General features: G+C 58.6%; 7 protein-coding genes and 1 non-coding gene across 8 annotated transcripts; 6 read left to right on the plus strand and 2 right to left on the minus strand.

The window, feature by feature from the left end:
* Window positions 1–380: 380 nt before the first annotated feature.
* SODALDRAFT_332983 (40S ribosomal protein S26E) lies at window positions 381–1,444 on the plus strand. The gene is made up of 5 exons (XM_028611848.1): window positions 381–403; window positions 467–500; window positions 633–760; window positions 833–935; window positions 1,099–1,444. Exons 2-5 carry the CDS (start codon window positions 478–480, stop codon window positions 1,208–1,210), a joined length of 366 nt encoding a protein of 121 aa, XP_028466221.1. The 5' UTR covers window positions 381–403; window positions 467–477; the 3' UTR covers window positions 1,211–1,444.
* A 347-nt stretch (window positions 1,445–1,791) lies between these two features.
* Window positions 1,792–6,427, minus strand: SODALDRAFT_277238 (RecF/RecN/SMC protein; the record flags this gene model as incomplete). The annotated part of the gene is made up of 2 exons (XM_028608051.1): window positions 1,792–2,043; window positions 2,156–6,427. The coding sequence occupies 2 exons, from the start codon at window positions 6,425–6,427 to the stop codon at window positions 1,792–1,794; spliced, it is 4,524 nt and encodes a 1,507-aa protein (XP_028466222.1).
* A 437-nt stretch (window positions 6,428–6,864) lies between these two features.
* Window positions 6,865–8,459, plus strand: SODALDRAFT_332985 (hypothetical protein). Its single transcript, XM_028611849.1, has 3 exons — window positions 6,865–7,129; window positions 7,221–7,456; window positions 7,557–8,459. The coding sequence occupies exons 1-3, from the start codon at window positions 6,976–6,978 to the stop codon at window positions 8,088–8,090; spliced, it is 924 nt and encodes a 307-aa protein (XP_028466223.1). The 5' UTR covers window positions 6,865–6,975; the 3' UTR covers window positions 8,091–8,459.
* Window positions 8,460–8,562: 103 nt separating this feature from the next.
* Window positions 8,563–11,109, plus strand: SODALDRAFT_276917 (hypothetical protein; the record flags this gene model as incomplete). Its single annotated transcript, XM_028608037.1, has 3 exons — window positions 8,563–8,926; window positions 9,146–10,602; window positions 10,879–11,109. The coding sequence occupies 3 exons, from the start codon at window positions 8,563–8,565 to the stop codon at window positions 11,107–11,109; spliced, it is 2,052 nt and encodes a 683-aa protein (XP_028466224.1).
* Window positions 11,110–12,148: 1,039 nt separating this feature from the next.
* Window positions 12,149–13,410, minus strand: SODALDRAFT_332987 (hypothetical protein; the record flags this gene model as incomplete). Its single annotated transcript, XM_028611850.1, has 4 exons — window positions 12,649–13,410; window positions 12,468–12,579; window positions 12,377–12,394; window positions 12,149–12,294 (listed from the first exon to the last, which is right to left on the minus strand). Coding segments are annotated over exons 1-4 (503 nt in total), but the record flags the coding sequence as incomplete, so codon positions are not given.
* Window positions 13,411–14,425: 1,015 nt separating this feature from the next.
* Window positions 14,426–17,060, plus strand: SODALDRAFT_311126 (endoglucanase B). The gene is made up of 6 exons (XM_028609159.1): window positions 14,426–14,455; window positions 14,537–14,806; window positions 14,919–15,050; window positions 15,150–15,500; window positions 15,571–16,385; window positions 16,487–17,060. Exons 2-6 carry the CDS (start codon window positions 14,674–14,676, stop codon window positions 16,649–16,651), a joined length of 1,596 nt encoding a protein of 531 aa, XP_028466226.1. The 5' UTR covers window positions 14,426–14,455; window positions 14,537–14,673; the 3' UTR covers window positions 16,652–17,060.
* Window positions 17,061–17,347: 287 nt separating this feature from the next.
* On the plus strand, window positions 17,348–19,289 carry SODALDRAFT_332989 (family 43 glycosyl hydrolase). Its single transcript, XM_028611851.1, has one exon. It carries the CDS (start codon window positions 17,487–17,489, stop codon window positions 19,134–19,136), a length of 1,650 nt encoding a protein of 549 aa, XP_028466227.1. The 5' UTR covers window positions 17,348–17,486; the 3' UTR covers window positions 19,137–19,289.
* Window positions 19,290–19,429: 140 nt separating this feature from the next.
* Window positions 19,430–19,503, plus strand: SODALDRAFT_t114. Its single transcript has one exon. It is a non-coding gene; the product is annotated as a tRNA-Val (tRNA).
* The last annotated feature ends 53 nt before the right edge of the window (window positions 19,504–19,556 follow it).

The following is a 19,556-nucleotide window of genomic DNA, read 5'->3' on the forward strand; positions in this document are numbered from 1 at the left end:
GGGATGGAGGAGAGAGGAAGAAAAAAGAGGTGTGGTTGGGGCTTTAGGGCGACAAAATGGTCGAGTGGGCGAATTGTCCCAGGGCAGAAGAGTGGGGCCCTCAAACGGTAGGTACCACTTTGTGGGGTGTTGGCTACGGGTAGGTACAGAAAATACAGAGAGGCACCATTTTCGGATTATACCACGTGACTAGGGTTTCTCGCGTTTTTTTCGTGTCCACCAGTCGTGCACGTCAAGCGAGTCAGCCCCAGCCCCAAGACGGTAGAGTAGACCCACAATTTCACGCGCACCGCACCAGCAACTTGAACCTCCAGCCGTTGTCTTGTATCCCACTTTCGCCTTTCGCCTCGTGCTTGGATCAACCCACCGAACTTTTCTTCCTATTCCAAGAAAAGCTCCCTCAGTACGTCGTCGACCCTGCTCGTCCTGTTCCTCTTTCCTGAACAACATCTAACTTGGCACGCAGACACCGCAATCATGGTCAAGAAGAGAAAGAATAAGTACGATTCCCGCTCTCCCAACGCCCAAGACAGCCTCGAAATCTGCGTCGACGGTCTTGACGAACACAACTGGCGAAAAACTGCGAGCGAATTCACACCACGAACCATGCTAACATGATTCCTCCTCCACAGCGGCCGCAACAAGAAGGGCCGCGGCCACGTCAAGCCCATCCGCTGCAGCAACTGCTCGCGCTGCACCCCCAAGGACAAGGCCATCAAGAGATTCACCATCCGCAACATGGTCGAGTCCGCCGCCATCCGTACGTCTTTCCCTTGCCATTCTCCGTCCGCACAACTCGTATAACTAACCGTCCCTCTTCCCTCTCATACAGGTGATATCTCCGACGCCTCCGTCTTCCAGGAGTATACAGTACCCAAGATGTACCTGAAGCTGCAGTACTGTGTCTCTTGCGCCATCCACGGCAAGATTGTCCGGTACGTTCGTCGGTGGGAGCGACGACTGCGCGCCTCTGCGGCGTGTATGCGCTTCGGATGAACCTTGGCGTACTTTTCGGAGCTCCCGCAACAAACAACCCCCTGCCCTTTCTCCCAGTTCTTGTAAGTGAGATCATGATACGCTGACACGTCAAACCTGTAGTGTCCGCTCCCGCGAGGGTCGCCGCAACCGCGCTCCTCCCCCTCGCGTCCGCTACAACAAAGACGGCAAGAAGATCACCCCCAACCAGGGTGCCAAGACCACCACCGCGTAAGATGGGTAAATCCATACCGGTGAATGTCCTGGAGGGAGGCCGGGGGAGGTACAATTGATGAATTGATGATGCGTGTATAAACGCAAGAGAGATGGGACACAAAATAAAGTCTTTCTTTTCCTTGGGCGCTCATGAATCATGGTTTATCATGGCATGGCAGGACGGGGTCCTTGGTGTTGACTAGGAAATGATCGAGCCATAGTCCTCGACACAAGGCAATCATCAACGGCATCTATTTCTCCCTGCTTGCTCGTTGAGTCGTGATTTGCTTTCCATGTGGCTTGTCGGGCTGGTGCGTGACAAGTGCTTCAGTATATTGCTTCAGTATGAGTTGTGTCGAAGGACCGATATCCCAACCATGAAAGGACCCTGAGGGAGGTAGAAAGACTGGGAGCGATTTCAAAAACGTCAGGTAGAACAACATCTGAATGTAAGTCCATCTTTACATCTACCCAAGCCGATCCTGCAGTCCCCTTCATACAATCATAACCACAATCCATGCATGTAAAACGGCAAAGCCACCAGAGCCATGCCCAAACCTACCCGATCCCCTGACGACCCTCCCTGCTTCCTTTCCATGCTCATCTCAATGTCAACGTCTGCGTCAGTCCGGTGGCAGGATGGTGCTGCTGCGCCTGCGTCTGCGCCTGTGCCTGCGGTCGCCGGCTGACGATATAGTCCTGGTTCTCGATCGTGACGCTCTTGGTCATATGGTTCACCTTGTAAACGCCCACCAGCCGGGCCGCGAGCTCGAACATGTTATTCCGAAGTGAAATGACGATGAACTGGGCGTTCTTGGTGCGCTCCTTGATGTAGTTGGCAACAATCGAGACCTGGAAACCAACGTCAGTTCAGGGGGAAAGGAGAAAAGGGGGTAGGTAGGAGGATGAAGAAAAAGAAGAAAAAAAAGGGGGAGGGGGGGGGGGGGCATCGTGGTGAACATACATTCCGGAAATCCAAAGCCGCATCAATCTCATCCATGACATACAACGGCGTAGGCTTATAATGATGCAGCGCAAAAACCAGCGCAAGGCTGCTCAGCGTCTTCTCCCCACCAGACAAGTTGCCGATATTCTTCCACGACTTCTTGGGCGGCATGACGCTGAACAGGATCCCCTCGCTAAACGGGTCCAGCGAGTCGACGAGCTCCAGCTCCGCGTTGCCGCCCATGGTGATCATCTGGTACATCTCCTTCAGCCGGAGCGAGATGACGCTGAACCCCTCCATGAACCCCTCGAGCCGCAGCCGCCGCAGCTCGTCGCACCGCCGCTTCGCCCCGTCCCGCTGCGCGATCGCCGTCGCCAGGTCCGACGACCGCGCCGCGTGCTCCTCCACCCGCCGCCGGTACTCCGCCAGCACCCCCAGGTCCACCCCGACGTTGGCCGTCTTCTCCTCCAGCGCCGCGATCTCGCCCTTGAGCCGGTCCTTGCTCATTCCCGCCAGCTCGTCCGGCGTGTAGGATGGGAGTTGTTGCGGTTGTCGCACGTGCGCCGTGGGGTCGGTGGCTTCGGGCCGGAGGGTTTCGTCGTCCTCGCCTTCCGACCCGGACGCTACATCATCGGCACCCTCCATCTCCGCATCTCCGTCTCCTTCAGCCGTAGCGGCAGCAGGAGGAGCACCGCCAGCAGCAGGAGACGGCGATGGATTCGCCTGCGATCCAGGGGCACCGATGAGGTCGTCAATATCCTGAATGCCAAGCTTGGACAGCTTATCATTCCAGTACCGAAGCCTCTTCTGGTTCTCGACGAGCTGCTTCTGGTTCTCCTCCAGCTTATTCCGCATCTCAATCTCCACCGCCCTTGTCTCGTTGAGCTCGGCCGTCTTCTCGTCCAGCTCGGCTTTCAGGGCCGCCAGTTCCTCCTGCTTGACGGCCAGCGCCTCCTCGGCCCCCTCGACGCGGCCTCGAAGCATCTCCGCCTTCTCGCCCTGGTTCTCAATCTCGTGATCCAGCGCCTCGAGCTCGCGGACGGCCGCCTCGACCTCCTTCGCGGCCTTGGCGTGGTCCTTCTCGAGCTTGATCCTCTGCTTCTCGGCCTTGGCCTTCCGGACCTCGGCGTTGGACGTCTCCTCGTTCTGCGAGTCGACCTCCTCCTTCAGCGCGTCGACGTTGGCCCGTTGGATCCGCAGCTTCTCGCCGCCCGCCTCCATGATCCTGTCCTGCAGCGCCCTGATCTCCTCCTCGACGCCCGCCGTCTCGTCGCGCAGCTTCCCAAGCTCCCGCTGGAGCTTGGCGACCTCCTTCTCGAGCGCCGCCATCCGGCTGTCGTCCGTCTGCGACGGCTGATGCTCCCTGCCCACCTCCTTGATGCGACGCTGCGCGTCGGCGAGGTTCCTGGCCGCGCTGTCCACCTCGAGACCGATCTTCTGCATCTTGGTGTCGAGCTGCGGGATCTCCTCCTGCAGGGACCGCAGCCGGGTTTCCAGGTCCCGCTGGCGGTCCTGCCACACCTGGAACTTCTGCTCCAGCACCTCGAGGTCGGCTTCCAGCTCGGCGACCTGCTCCTTGGTCCGCTCGGGGACCAGCTTGGACGACATCAGCCCCTTCTTGGCCGTGGTGCCGCCGCCGGACATGGTGCCGGACTTGTCGATCAGCTCGCCGTCCAGGGTCACCACGCGCCACCGCTTGGCGCCGTAGGCGATCCGGTTGGCCTGGGCGAGGTCCTGCGCGACCAGGGTGTCCTGCAGGGCGTGGTAGAAGGCCGGGCGGAAGCGGTCGTCCTTGGCCCGCACGAGGTCGAAGAGCCGGGGGGCGTTCTCGGGCGTCTGGATCGGCTGCAGGTCGCGGGCCCTCAGCTTGTCCAGGCAGACGAAGTTGCCGCGTCCCAGGTTGGTCTTCCGGAGGTACTCGATGCACTGCTGGCCGGCCTCGACGGTGTCGGTGACGAAGTTCTCGAGGGAGGGGCAGGCGGTGGAGATGGCGACGTCGTACTTCTCGTCGATGACGCCCAGGTTGCCCAGGCGGCCGTGGAAGCCGTCGATGCGGCCGGACTCTTCCATGCGCAGCAGCGCCGTGAGGACCTTGTTCTGGGTCTGGGTCTGCGCGAGACTCGAGCGGGCCTCGTCGGCCCTCTGTCGGGCGTTGGACACCTTGGCGCGGACCCTGGGCTCGTCTTGGGCGAGTTCCTGCAGCTTCGCTTCGATCTTCCTCGCCTCCTTCTCGAGCCGGGCCTTCTCGGCCGCACAGGCCTCGAGCTCCTCGATCTTGGCGGCCCGCCCTTCCTCGATGGACGCGATCTTGGCTTCCAGTTCGGCCACGGCCACTTCGCCCGCGTTGGCCTTGTCTTGGAGGATGGCCATTTCGCTCTCGGCCACGGCGATGGCCGACTGTTTCTGGTTGATCTTCTCCATCCAGGGCTCGAGGGACTTTTGCTTGACGGCGATCTGGTCGGAGAACTTTTGCGTCTTGCCCTTGAGGCTCTCGCGGATGGTGGCCAGTTCCTCCTCTTCCTCCTGGATTCTGATCTCGAGCGAGGCGATTTCGAGGGCGCGCGACTCGATCTCCCTGCTGCATTCCACGACGGTCTCGTCTGCCTCGGCGGCCGACTTTTCGCAGTTGGCGATGGTCTTCTCCAGCTTCCTCTGCTTGTCGGTCAAGAACTTGCGCTTCTCGTCAAACTTGACGCGTTCCTGCTCGAACTTGGCGACCTCCTTGGTCAGGCTCTTGACTTCCTTTTCCTGGGCTTCGAATTCCTTGCCGCCTCGGGCATAGTTCTTCTGGAGCTCCTTGATGATCTTCTGGCTTCCCTCGTGCTTCTCCAGCTCGGCATCGAGCTGCGCTTGCATCTGGTTGATGGCCTCCTCGGTGACCGCCACGTTGTCGTTGCACTCGCTGATGTAGAGCTGGTAGAGGGCGGACTTTTTCATGGTGAGCTCGTTCTCGTCGCGGATGTAGGCCAGGGCTTTTTCTTTCTTGCCCTCGAGGCTGTTCTTCTCCTTCTCGACGTGCTGGACCCGGCCGCTCTTCTCCATGCAAATGTCGTTCAGGGTCTCGACTTCGGCGGCCGCCTCCTCGATGGGCGTCTTGTACTTGGACGTGCCGATGATGTCTTCGAGGTATTCGAGGAGACCGTCGTCGTGTTCGTTCGCGGCCTTGGGCTTCATCTGCGCGATGGACTCCACCTCACCCTGCAGGATGAGGAACCGTTTGTGATCGAGGTCGATGCCGCGGTCGCGCAGTAGCGTGGTGACGGTGGTGAAGTTGGAGAGCTTGCCATTGATGAAGTACTGGCTCGAATTGTTCCTGAAGGCCTTGCGCGATACGATGAGCTGCGAGTCGGGGATATCGACGGGACCGGCGCCGTTGGTCTGGTCAATGACCTCTTTGAAGTGCACGGCTACTTCGCAGTAATCGAGGCTTGGGTATTGAGCCGAGTTGTGGATCAAAGCGGAGAGCTTGCCCTGGCGCATCTTGCTCGCGCGGAAACCGAAGACGAAGAGCAGAGAGTCGATGACGTTGGACTTGCCCGAACCGTTTGGGCCGACGACGGAGGAGAAGGAGGCGTGGAACGGGCCAACCTCCTGGCGGCCGGCATAGCTCTTGAAGTTTGTGAGTACAAGATGAGTAATGACGAGGCGAGGCTTGGGTGCGGTGTTCTCCATGACGGGTACGGTCACGTTGCGCGATTTGAGCATGATGTCCATGGGCTTCTCCAAGATGGTGTCCATGGGGCGGATCGGCTTGACTGTGGCCTGGGTCTCATCGGCGGCCATCGACGTCTGGTCGTTGACGCTGGTGTTGGTAATATCGGCGAGGGGAATTTGCGATGTTTCGGGCGTAGTTGGCGGCTTTGGGGTCATAAGCGACGGATCCTCCAGGCCTGGTGTCTCCGACTTGACCGCCCTTTGGGCCACACTTTTGCGCTTCCTCGGGGCAGGGGCGGGCGTATCGACCAGTTCGTCGACGTCCATCATGGTTTCCGTCTGATGGGCTTCTAGAATCTGGCTCGGATCTATGGAAGCGGCGGGTATGCTCTTCTTCGGTCTGCCCCGCGGCCGTGGTGCTGGCGCTGGTGCTGGTGCTGGTGCTGAACTAGAAGAAGCAACAGACGTCGTGCTCAGTCTTGAACGTGTTTGTCGGCGAATGGTGCGGGCAGGTGCCGGGGTGTAGTCTTCTTCGTCATCTTCCGCCATCTTAGCATTCGCGAGTGTGTCCTCATCGGAAGACTCGACGATGGCTTGTCGTCTTGTGCGACGCGTTCTGCCTGCCGCTGCTGACATGGCTGGCTTTTGCGGTTGAATCGGCCGTCCGTTGCACCAGTAAAGGAATCGATGTGGTGGGAATGATGAAGAAGAAAAACAAAACAAGTAAAGAAAACCGATAAGTCTGCAAGCTGTCGCCGTAACAGAAATCAGTAATCAGCAAGCGGTGTGTGTGGTGTTGAAGTGCGATCGCGTTCAGTCAAAGTTCCCCCACCTTTCCACTTTCTCGGCGTTTGTTTGATTTCATCCCGATTGGGGATAGGGCGTAAACAAACTACGCCACAGTGACCACCGCCACCAACGTCCAGCCACACCTCCAGCCACACTGTTGAACCCCACCGACATAGAGTGACAAGAAGTGGCCCAAGCTCCACCCACCTACCTTACCTAATGTACCTCTGTAATAGTTCTGAGAATCTTGCAGAATAAATAATAAAAACAACCAACCGATCAGAATCGCAACCAACGAAACCACCACGTTATTACTCGTCAACCGGTCTGCACGGAGCATCCGAGCTCTAACGAGTCGATACTTCTGTTCCGAACACACAAACAACGTAGCAGACATGTTTGACTACACCCGGTTCGACCATGTCTTCAGTCCGTCGGCACAGTTCCCGTACGATCGAAAGACGATCCAGGACATTGAAACCTACCGCAAGAGCTTCCATGGGACACTATTTATCGACCGCGTTCTGAAGGCACTTGGTCTTACTAAAGGTTAGCAAAGGCAGATCAAGTTTCGTAGGCCGCCGCGGCACCGGGCAACTAAAGCTAATCATGGATCATTGCCCTATTCTCCCCTGCACAGCCAAAACGTACCCCCCCAAGTCCGACGCTGCGTTGAGAACGCTGCACGAGAACCTGTGCGAAGCCGACATCTCCGTTCACCACCGCCTCTCCATCTTCTACTACTTCCTGTTGGACTTTGACAGCGGCGACAGCCGAGCGCAGGTCTCCAACCGGTTCGCCGACGTGTCGGGCGTTCCCAAGACGTATCAGATCTTCATGAAGGGGTTGTGGCTCCTGGATCACCAACAGTTTGACGTGAGCATCCACCGATCATCCCCCCCCTTTGCCCTCTCATCCTGAATAGCTATTAAGCTTGGAAGGGAGGGACATGGCTAACTTGTTAACTATGTACCAGCGGGCCTTGGAACACGTCACCCACCCATCCCTTACCCCCGACTTCTCGGACGAGATCCTCATCACCTTCGTCCGACACTCCCCCGCCAACGACTACACCCTCCCCCTAGCCTACTATCACACGGTCCAGCCGATCCTGAAAAGCCAAGAAGCGTTAGAACTCCTCTTCAACGCCATGGCCCGGACGAGCGTGACCGAAGCGCTCTACTTCTCCCGAAAACACCCGGAAGCCGTCCGGGAACAGCTCTTCCGGAGACTGGTATCGAGCGTACTCGATGCGCCCGCCGGCGAGGAGACGGCCAACCGCGCACTCGAGCTCGTGGGGCTCTCGCTGGACCCGTCCGAGGAGTCGTGGCTGGAGGAATACCTTTCTCAGGGAGAGGGTAGGAGACTGAAGAATGCCAAGGACACGCTCCTCATGCGCAAGCTGGCTACTGGGCGGTACGAGGAGGCCGTCGAGGAGAGGGGGGTGAGCAGCAAGTGGGGTGTGGTGTTGGAGGGGATCAAGACTGGCTTGGGCGGGCGAACCGAGTGATGCGGTGTGTGTCCCTTGTCCTTACTGTGTGCCCTCGACTTGACCGAGGCCAATCCGTCCATGTATTACGATCACCTTTTTCTTTCTTTTCTTTTCTTTCTTCTTGTTTTTCTTTTTTTTTTCTTTTCTTGACCAGCATAGCATTGGCGTTTTTGGGTGATATCCCTGGAAGTTTGTCATATTCTGGGACAGGCATTTCTCCGTTGGAACGAACGTGATCTTTCAATGCAGCGACGACAAGTGGCATCGAAACTTTTGGGGGCTCGTCAAAGTATTTAAGGACTACACCTGGCACCAGCTGGCGTCCTATTATGGAGCCCGGAGCCCGGTCCCGGACTTGACCTCCTTGATGACTCAGAATTTTCTCACCACCAGTCTCTCACTCACTTCATGACTTGATGAGACAGGACAGTTGTAAGCTTGTGAATGCCCCTGAGCCTTCACGTCTTTCCTGTCATTTTCTATTCTCTAAATGTCTAGCTCCACAAAATCCGTCAAGTTCGTCGCATCGGGACCGTCGGGGCTGCCGGTCAAGCGAAAACAAGTGCAACAAGCATGTGAAGCCTGTCGTAAGCGTAAGAAACGATGCATCCACACCGACGGACAGCAACAGCAACAGCAACAGCAACAGCAACAGTCCCTGGACGAAGATGGCGATGACCTGAAGAGCCCTTCATCGAATCTATCCTCTCGGGCCCGCGACGGCCGCCCCCCGCGTCGCAACCTCCCGGACAGGTCGCCTGTCAGACAGCATGGGATGCCCACCGCTTACCCATCTGGGCGCTTTGTGTGCGATACGAATCCCGAGGGAATGTTTACCGAGGCCGTTGGAAACAGTTCTGCTGTTGCTGCTGATGCTGCTGATGCTGCTGCCACTACAGCTACTGCTGCCACTACTACGTCCCCCGCTACGGCTGCAAACCCCCAGGCGAATCCCGGCAGATTCGTCGGCGACACCAACCCAGGAGGCATGTTCACCGAAGCCATGAGCCCGCCTCAAAAGAATGGATGGCGCAAACCCAAAGCCAAACCCAGACCCAAAGCCAAAGCCAAAGCCACTCCCACTCCCACTCCCACTTACCAGGAAAGGAGGTTCGTCTGCGACACCAACCCCGAGGGCATGTTCGCCGAGGCCACGGGCCCGCCCCAGGACCCGGCCGCTTCTTCCCGCAACGACGAAGTCGGCGTGTGGGTGCCTTCACGGCCCCACAGAGGACCCTCCCCCCCCTCCCCCTCTTCCTCCTCCTCCTCCTCCTCCTTCTCATCCTCTGGCTCCAAGACCCAAGCTCCCAACGCCCCGGCGCCCCGACCGTCGATCCCTTTCGACCCCATTCTCCTGCCCTACGTGCGGGAACACTGTCTCCCCTGCGTCCCGCCCGACAAGGACTTCCGGCAGCTCAAAAAAGTGTACAGCCGTAAGATCCACCCCATCTACGCCCTCGTCCCGGACTCGGTCCTCGGCGAAGACGACAGCGAAAACTCCCCCGCCCACACCGTCCTGCGGCAGGTCATCTCCCTCGCGGCGTCGACGGACCCGTCCATGGCGAACCACCTGCGCCTGAAGAACAAAGGTCCCGCCAAGCTGCCCCTGGCCGACTTCACCAACGCGCTCTCCGGCGCCATCCGGACCACGCTGGCCACCAGCCTGATCCCGGACAGGACCGTGCACATCCGGGTGCTGTGCATGCTTTCGCTGTACTTCCAGCCGTCGAGCGCCGACGAGAGCGAGGTGCCATCCCAGTTCTTCGCCGAGGCCGTCCACCACTGCCAGACGTTGGGGCTCCACCTGCTCCGCACCGGCGACCCGGCCCTCGAGACGCTGTTCTGTGCCGTCTGGGCCCTCGACAAGATCAACGCCGCCGCCAACGGCCGGCCTCGCCTGCTGTACGAGTGGGACTTTGCCGCCAGCGTCGACGAGTGCATCGGCCGCCAGGAACCCTGTTTCCGGCTGTTCCTGATGGTCTCGCGCTGGCTAGACCGGACCATCGACCTCTACCGACCGGCCGTCAGCGCGGACGCCCTGGGCGAGAACAAGCCGTTCGTCGAGCTCCCGGTCCTCGAGCCCCTGATCGTCGAAGCCAACGCGCTGGAGGTGCCGACCTTCCTCGTCGCCACCATCGAGGTGTTCTACCACGCCGTCATCATCCTCTCCTGCCGTCTCCCGCGGCCGGGGGCCGGGTCGAAATACGCCTCCAACATCCCGCCGCCCATGGCCAACGCGCGGCGGTCGCTCGCCTCGGAACGCATCGCCAGCAACGTGAAGAGGGAGAAACTCAGCCCGGTCCCCTTCGTGCCGTATGCCGTCTCGCTCTCGCTGAGCGTCGAGTACAGGAAGATGCGCCACAGCGCGCTGCCCATGTTCCGGTCCCGCGCGGTCGAGGCGTTCAAGGCCAACTGCGAGCTGCTGAAGCGGTACAAGGGCGTCTTCTGGAACGCGCGCGTCACCTATGGGCTGGGGGAGAGGTTGTTGAAGGAGATGGAGCGCGCTGCTACGTCGTTGGCGCAGGAGGCCGTGCCGTCTCGCCAGCAAGAGCAGCAGCAACAGGAACAGCAACAGGAACAGCAGCAACAGCAATATCAGCAGCAACAGCAACAACGGCAACAGGAACAGCAGCAACAGCAACAGCAGCAGCAGCAACAGCAACAGCAGCAGCAGCAGCAGCAGCAACAGCAAGAACAACAGCAAGAACAACGACAAGAACGACAAGAAGCCGTGCCGCCGCCGGCGTCGGATTTATCGAGCCAGCCGACGCCGGAAATCCATCACCACCATTACGGACACCTGCAGGCGCAGGATGCGGCGACGCAACAGCAGCAGCAGCAGCAGCAGCAAGGTTACGATGTGGCGGTGAACGGGCTGCCGAATCTCGATGCGATGAATTTCAACTTGGATGTGTTTGGCCATTTCGATCCCAGCTTTGACTTGACCATGGCTGATAATGCGCTCGAGGGCAACTTGGACATTGGGTTGCCGTTGAACTGGGGGGATTGGGAGCAGACGGGAGCGGCCACGGGTTGAACTGCCTTGGAGTAGGTGCTGCTCTCCGAGAGACGAGACGACCTCGGCTAGGCTCTAGCCACCGACAGACCCCATACGCCTGGCCCTGTTGATACTCCCGTGCCGTACGGCCCGTACCGTGCCATAGAGCTGTTCACGCATGGGCTGGCAGAGGCACATATATGTCGGGATGAGTGCGAGTACGAGTTGTCAACGCCACTTATCTCCCGTCGCTAACCTTTCACCGATCACAAGCATTAGACGCCATGGCATTGTGGGTTAGTCGGTTAGTCGACTGTCGGAACTGTACCCATATGGCTGGAATCGTGGCGTGTGCTTGGTTGGTTGGGTAGAAGGGATGTTCAACCTGCGGGTATTGGAAACCGATGTACGCTACGGGACAAGCAAACAACGGAAGAGCTTACCTGCCAAAGCGGGAGCTCTGTGATGGAGGAAGCCACCTACCTACCATGGCTATAGGGTATTCACTGCAGGATCAGGTGTGGCAGTCACCTTGATGAATGATGAATGATGACCATGGCATCCTTGATAGGAAAAGCCAGCAACAACACACTTCAATCCCACTGGCCGTGCTGATTTGGCCCAACGCTGCGAGTGTGGTGCCTCCGGAGTCTTAAATACGATAGAGGTACCACGTTCGAAATGTAGAGGGGAAATGCCCTCTCTGTTCTGCACAGTGTAAGGGGTTTTTGGTAGACCTCAGTCGGCTGGGAGTTGGAACTGGGGTCCACTTTTTTTGTCTTTTTTTTTGCTTTTTTCTTCTATTCTTTTTCAATATGATTTTTCGTTTCTACTTTGATTATCCTTAGTTGTAATTTGTTGTTTTGTTTCTTTGCCTTGTCTCCCCCGGTGTCCTCCTGAGACTTGGTGATATCGTCCCTCTATGCGGGCCACACCGAACAGACCGAGGTGAGGGCTTACATATTACATAATCAGTCCGCCATCTGACCCCACATTCCATCCTTATCCATCTATCTTATCTAACGCCTTATCTCCGACGCCTCGAAGCTTCACGAACTCGACTCGATTATCCGCACTTCTTACTTCGTACAATCTCCGCCACCTCGGACTGTTCGATCCCTCCAAGTCATGGACATCCCACAACAGTTTCAAATGAACTATTCATAACACCCAAGAGAAATGGCGCCTTGGAATCTATTCATGCGACTTCTCCTCACCTTTGAGGTACGCCACGTCTTCCTTACCACCAGCCCCAAGTTCATCTCCAGTCGTGACTCGTGACTCCTCTACTGACAACAGGGAACAGGACAAGATCATCGCGACTGTTCGTGACCGCTATCAACGCCCCCCCGCGACGAAGACAATAACGAAGCAGCTAATCTCTTGGTCGTCTCTAGATCCTCCGAAACCCCGGCTTTCACCGCGGCGTAGGCCGCATCCACCGCGTGATCCACGAGCGCAAATACGGCCGGAACCCCCACGAACCCCTGCGGCCGGGCGAAGCGACTGGTGCGTCTATCCTAGGTCACATGGCAGAGGGACAGGTCTGGGTACTAACGAGGGGGGAAATGTAAACAGAGGAGCCGGGACAACGGAGCAAGTTTCGAGAACACTTCATCGAAGAGTTGAGGAACCAGTGGAACGGGACACGGACGGGGCCGCCTCGGAACCAGCGCTCGTGGTGGCAATTGAAAAGATGACGGGGCGGAGAAATACGCGTTGATCATGTCGAATGACGACACGTCGTTTTCCCGAGACGGCAGGCCGTACTCGTGGCCCTTTTGAGTTTTTGACACTCCGAGATAGGAAGGTGCAGCGTCTTCCAGGAGGGTAATGGGGCTGGACTGACACGGTGATGCCCACGAGGAATAAGAAGAGCGCCAGAGCCATCCCGTTGGGAAGCCAATGATCAACAACTGCTGCATGTTGTTATTACCCCCGGACGGTCAAACTTCCGGGCGCTTTTCCGTGGATGGTCATGTATGACGAAAGCAGGTGCAAGTCAGCCACCACCTTGAAGAGAGCGGACCTGTCAGACCACATTGCAGGCGTTAGGGAAGGACAAGGGCATTGCCGATTCTCCATTCACCAGTTTTACCGAAAATTTACAAAGGCGGCCTGTTCGCCCGATTGCATCGCAACTTTGGTTCACTTCTTAACCCCACAACCTGCCTAGGAACTCGGCGGGGAGTCGGCATCGCTTTATCTGGCAGGGCATGAAGGAAACAACACTCAGGGGCCGGACCTGTTGAGTCTCGGCCTCATGGTCAGGACCGGCAACCTGGTTCTCAGTAACACGAGGGCAGCATGACAGGTCCCACCATGACGACTGACGGCGGCCAGACAGTCCACATCTGGAAAAAGATCCTCGGAGCACAACGAGCCGTCAATCAACCAGTCCCCGTCCGTCGGTATTCGTACGTACTTCGCCGACGATCTGAATAGGAACCGGAGGGCGAGATGAGCGATGTGTGCTGCTCTGGACCAGGTAAATCATGGAGGGGGACCTTGGCATAGGAAAGGATCGGAGATGCAGGTCGGTATTTTGGCGGAGTTGTCGCAAGTTCATTGGCCAGCTGCACGAACGCCTGCGTCTTGTCCCTCTCGTCCTCCGTCCCGGGGAAGGGGGGGTTGTTGGTGTTGTCGGTCAGTCAAATCATCGCCATCGGAATTCGCCATGAAAATTGCGCCAATATGGCAGTATTCGCACCAGACCTACACGACATGACCAATGATCGAGCTTACTCGTGCTGTATGGTTCGACTGACAATGTTCCTGACCCGGCCAAGCCGCTTTTCGGACCCGGCCTTTGCCCCCTTTAGGACCCCTCGGAAGGAGACCTTGATTAGTGCAACCCTCCGCACTGCAGTGTGCACATGTTTTTCGGCTTTTTTTTCTTTCCAAGAACAACCTTTTCTCCGGAAGAGACCCCTGACGCCATGCGGCCTATGCCATGTTTGGTGAACCCAACTGGGGCCCCTCGTTCCGGGTCACATCGTGAGCCGCAGCCCCAGCGAAGGAGCGGGAAAAGAGCTACGAAGGAAGTCGATTGCATAGGAGGTGCAAAGACAATGAAATAAAGCCCGTTCCCACAACGGTCCCCTCGCCGTGCCTCTGTTTTGCCTCGTCTTCTCGGCATCCCGTCTTCCATTAGTCGTTGTGACCATCACCATGAAGTCGCAAGCCGGATTCGCTGCTGCACTCTTGGCTCTCGCCCAGACTGCGGTGGCCCAAATACCAGAATGGGGTCAATGTAAGATCCTCCCACACGGACAAAGCAGTTTTCTCGGAAAATAGCTAACCATCGCATCGACAGGTGGTGGTTGGGCTTGGACAGGCCCGGTCAACTGTCGGGCTGGGTATTACTGCCAATACTGGAACCCATGTAAGAATCAAATTCCTGCCACGGCTGTTGGATCTCTCAGAGGAGGGCCCTGATCCTGAGTTCAAGACTGACCGTATCGAGATTACTCGCAATGTATCCCGGGTGAACCACCTCAGCCTACGACGACCACCTCCGCCGGCCCCGGGCCCACGACCTCCCCCGAGGTTTGCGGCGGCAAAGCCTTCGACTTCATCTCGGCCGAGGACTACGTCGCGGGCATGAACCCTGCCTGGAACCTGGGCAACACGCTCGACGCCGTCCCTTACGAGGGCATGTGGAACAATCCCCCTGTGGAGGACCATGTGTTCGACTATGTGGTTGAGCGGGGGTTCAAGGGCGTTCGCATTCCGGGTAGGCCTTTTTTTTCTTTTTCTTTTTTTCCTGTTGTTGCTTCCATCAAAATGATAGTACCCCCCCGCCTCCTCTATCAGAGCGCTGACCCAGTTTGCTTCATGTTGGCTAGTGACCTGGACGAACCTCCACTCCAGCGGTGCCCCCGACTGGACCCTCGACCCCTCCTGGCTCCAGCGCGTAGCCGACGTCGTTGACATGGCTCTGGCGCGGGACCTTTACGTTACTGTCAACGTACACCACGGTCAGTAATTCACTTGACTTTCGTCCCGAGGAGCTTAAGCCGCCGCCATGATGCCATACGCATCTTATGCTAACACGTAGCGCTGTTATGACTACCCAGACTCGTGGGAATGGGCCGACGTCACCTTGCCCAACGCCAACATCACACAAATCCAGGACCGGTTCCGCGCCATCTGGGAACAGGTCGGCACGAAGCTCGGCTGCGTTTCGTCCCTCGTGTCGTTCGAGTCCATCAACGAGCCCCCTGCCGACACGGAGGCCGAGGCGCAGCTGATCAACGAGTTCAACGAGATCTTCGTCGAGGCCGTCACCGAGGCGGGCGGTTTCAACACGCAGCGTGTCCTTCAGCTCACCGGGCCCGTGAGTGATGCGGCCAAGACGGCGGAGTGGTTTGTGCCGCCTGCGAATATTCAGCAGCCGTGGGCGCTCCAGTACCACTACTACTCTCCTTGTACGCGTCTATTCTGTTGTCCCCTACCCTTCTCACACACACAGCTAACGCAACCTTCGTCACCTCCCAGACGACTTCATCTTCGGCGCCTGGGGCAAAACCACGTGGGGCTCCGCCGAAGACTACGCCACCCTAACCGAAGAGCTCTCCCTCGTCCGCCGAGCCTTCCCGGACATCCCCCTCATCCTGGGCGAATACGACGCCAGCCACCTCAACACCGAGCCCGCGGCCCGGTGGAAGTGGTTCGACCAAGTCGCCCGCGTCTCGACCCAGCACGGCGTGGCCCTCGTGGTCTGGGACAACGGGCTGGACCACCTCGACCGCAACACGGGGGTGTGGCGCGACCCGGTGGCGCTGGACATCGTGGAGGCCGTGCTGCGCGGGGAGAACAACTCGCTCCCGGACGCGACCACGGACCATGGCGACCTGGAGCAGTGGAGTTCCGCGTTCGTGTGGAACCGCGCCGGCGAGACGGTCGGCGATGCGGAGCTCCCGTGGCTTTTCCACGGAAACTCGCTCGTCGGCGTGAGGACGCAGACGGGGGCTAGTCTCGTGCAGGGCGCGGACTACACTGTTTCGTCGTCGGCGGTGACGTTTAGGGCGTCGTTTCTGTCGAGGTTCCTGGGTCCGGATGTCGAGCCCGGGAGCAAGGCGAACTTGACGCTCACTTTCTCGTCTGGCGCGCCGTCTGTCGTGGAGGTGATCCAGTGGGACACGCCCGAGTTCCTGGCGCAGCCTTCGCCGGCGCTGGGCCAGGATCTGAACATCCCCGTTCAGTACAAGGGGTGGAGCATGGTTGCTGCGGTGCGAGCCGTTGCGGAGGATGGGACGTTCTTGTTTGATGACTGGACGCAGTGGCTGCCTCCCCTGCAACAAGGCCGGATTGTGAGTCCCACTCACTGTGACGCTCTTTTCGCGTTTTTCCTTGGATTTTCTTCATTGATTCTGGACGGATATATGTTTTTGCTGACACGATACCTCTGCAGACGTTCAACGGCCAGTATTTCTTCGACGGAGAGCAAGTCGTCATTCGGTCTGCATCCCTGGACGCTGTGGCGAGCCTCGGCCAGCCTGTCGACTTTGAATTCGAGTTTTACCCTCGCGTGCCTGGGAACTCGATCACTTTTACCGTTGATCCGGCGGACTTTTGAGGGGCGGGCATTGAAGGGCGGGCATTTGAAGGGACTCGAGGAGGTTTTCGCGTATCGCATTTCTCGTAGACGGATCAGGCCACTTCCATACGGTGCGCTGTATTTCGAGTGAATCTAGAGTATCCCTTCAGGGACTAGTCGAGTTCTCACTCCCACTCGTCTACCAAGAGGATACAGATCCCCTGAGATGTGGCAGTCCACAGCTGAATGATATTGGGAGACCTAAGGTACACGTACTTGACATGGTGGTGGACTGCGGCCCGGCAGGCGATCTGATTGGATCGGTACGGGGCCGGTCTCGGGGTGGGGCTGAACTCGGAGCCGAGGCCGAGAAGCAGCCGGAACAGACACCAACCACGGAGAAGGTCGGTCGCCTTGAGGTCAAAACCTTCCACTACACTACTCTGCCTCAATTAACATTCTGTTTTATAATTTCTCAATAATCACCAGGCCAATCATCTCGTCGGCCTTGAACCGTTGCCTCGAAACAAGAGATCTACGTTTCCTGGCATCCCCAATCCACGGCTTACCCTTTACGTCAAAGCACATCCACCAATCTCCAACTTGGCGGGGCACGATGGGGGGAGCGGATGGAAGCGGTCGAATAATCGACCTCCGGCTAAATTGAATTGCGGAGGGAGGGACGTAATGATTTGGTGCGAACAGTGAAACTAACACAAGCTTCCTATGTTACCCCGCGCTCGTATTCGTGAGCGTACAAGTGACGATAGGAGAGGGCATAAAGATCCCAAGCTATTGCGGTTGCGAGCTTCTGCTTCTCGACTTTTGTCCCTCCCACTCTCGACTTCCATCGACCAGTACCATTGAACACAACATGCCTCCTCTCCGAAACCCCATCCTCCCCGGCTTCAACCCGGACCCGTCCATCGTCCGGGTGGGCGAGGACTACTACATCGCCACGTCCACGTTCGAGTGGTTCCCCGGCGTCCAGATCCACCACTCCAAAGACCTGGCCAACTGGGACCTCGTGGCCCGGCCGCTGAACCGCAAGAGCCAGCTCGACATGCGCGGCAGCCCGGACAGCTGCGGCATCTGGGCGCCCTGCCTGACCCACGACGGCCACGAGTTCTGGCTCGTCTACACCGACGTCAAGCGCAAGGACGGCTCCTTCAAGGACACCCACAACTATATCGTCCGCGCCCCCGCCATCACCGGCCCCTGGTCCGACCCCGTCTACGTCAACTCGTCCGGCTTCGACCCTTCCTTGTTCCACGACGACGACGGCCGGAAATGGTTCGCCAACATGCTCTGGGACCACACGCGCCGGCGGCACGCCTTCGCCGGCATCCGGCTCCAGGAATTCGACCCCCAAACCGGCACCCTCGTCGGCCCGCGCCGCACCATCTTCCACGGCACCGACCTCGCCCTCGTCGAAGGGCCGCACCTCTACAAGCGCAACGGCTGGTACTACCTCCTCACCGCCGAGGGCGGCACCGCCTACGAGCACGCCTGCACGCTCGCCCGGTCGCGCGACATCTGGGGCCCCTACGAGCTGCACCCGCAAAAGCACATCGTCACCGCCAAGGACAGCCCCTTCGCGGCCCTCCAGCGCGCCGGGCACGGCGACATCGTCGACACGCCTTCGGGCGCGACCTACGTCGTCCACCTCGCGGGCCGGCCCACCACCCAGCGCCGCCGCTGCGTGCTGGGCCGCGAGACGGCCCTCCAGGCGGCCTACTGGGGCGACGACGACTGGCTGTACGTCAAGGACGGGCCGGTGCCGTCGCTGTACGTCGACGTCCCCGGCACGCGCGACGAGGAGGCCTACTGGGCGGAGCGGCGCTACACTTTCGACTCGGCGTCGGCGTCGGGGGAAGGACGGCTGCACAAGGACTTCCAGTGGCTGCGCACGCCGGAGCCGGAGCGCATCTTCGCGGTGGCGGACGGGACGCTGACGCTGTTCGGGCGCGAGTCGGTGGGGTCGTGGTTCGAGCAGGCGCTGGTGGCGCGGCGGCAGACGCATTTCTCGTACGACGCCGAGACGGTGGTGGCGTTTTCCCCGTCGGACGAGCGCCAGTTTGCCGGCCTGACGGCCTACTACTGCCGCTTCAACTTCTTCTACCTGGCCGTCACGGCCGACGAGGACGGGAACCGCGAGCTGCTCATCCTGAGCTCCGAGTCCTCCTGGCCCGACGGAGACCTTCGCATGCCGTTCCCCGCTGAGCCGGTCCCGTTGCCGGCGCGGGGGAAGGTGAAGCTCGCGCTTACGATCCGGGGGCCGCAGCTGCAGTTCTACTATGCCGTGGAGGGGGAGGGCCAGCAGGAGGAGCTGAAGCCTGTGGGTCCGGTGCTGGATGCCTCTATCATTTCGGACGAGTGCGGCGGGCACCAGGCGCATGGGAGCTTCACGGGGGCTTTTGTCGGCGTGGCGTGCTCGGATTTGAACGGCACGGCCGAGCCTGCCAAGTTTGATAATTTCACCTACCGGCCTGTTCGGGATCCCACCGATCGGTATGACATTTAGGATTGGTGTCTGGGTTGGGGCGGCGGAACGGATGGCCAGGGATGTATGACTATGATGAACTACGATGCGCCAAAGACTGAATAAGAGGTATGCATGTGTTTATGTAGAAGACATCCGAGAATTAGCTCGAGCAAAATGAAGTTTCGAAGCCGGTCTTGGAGAAAGATTCTCTTAATCTCGCTACACATGAAATCTCCCAAGTTGATGCTAGGTTGGTTAGACCATCGACTTTATGAACAAGGGTGGCACCCTAGCATCTTATACCGGCTTAGTGTCAAGCCACATAACAAATCGGCTCGGTGGTGTAGTTGGTTATCACGTCAGTCTAACACACTGAAGGTCGGGAGATCGAGCCTCCCCTGAGTCATCATTTTTTGTCTGTCTTTTTTTTTTTCGTTTGACTTGCCCTTGAAATTTCAG

Source organism: Sodiomyces alkalinus (genome assembly GCF_003711515.1).
Source record: "Sodiomyces alkalinus F11 unplaced genomic scaffold SODALscaffold_5, whole genome shotgun sequence".
Classification (NCBI taxonomy): domain Eukaryota; kingdom Fungi; phylum Ascomycota; class Sordariomycetes; order Glomerellales; family Plectosphaerellaceae; genus Sodiomyces; species Sodiomyces alkalinus.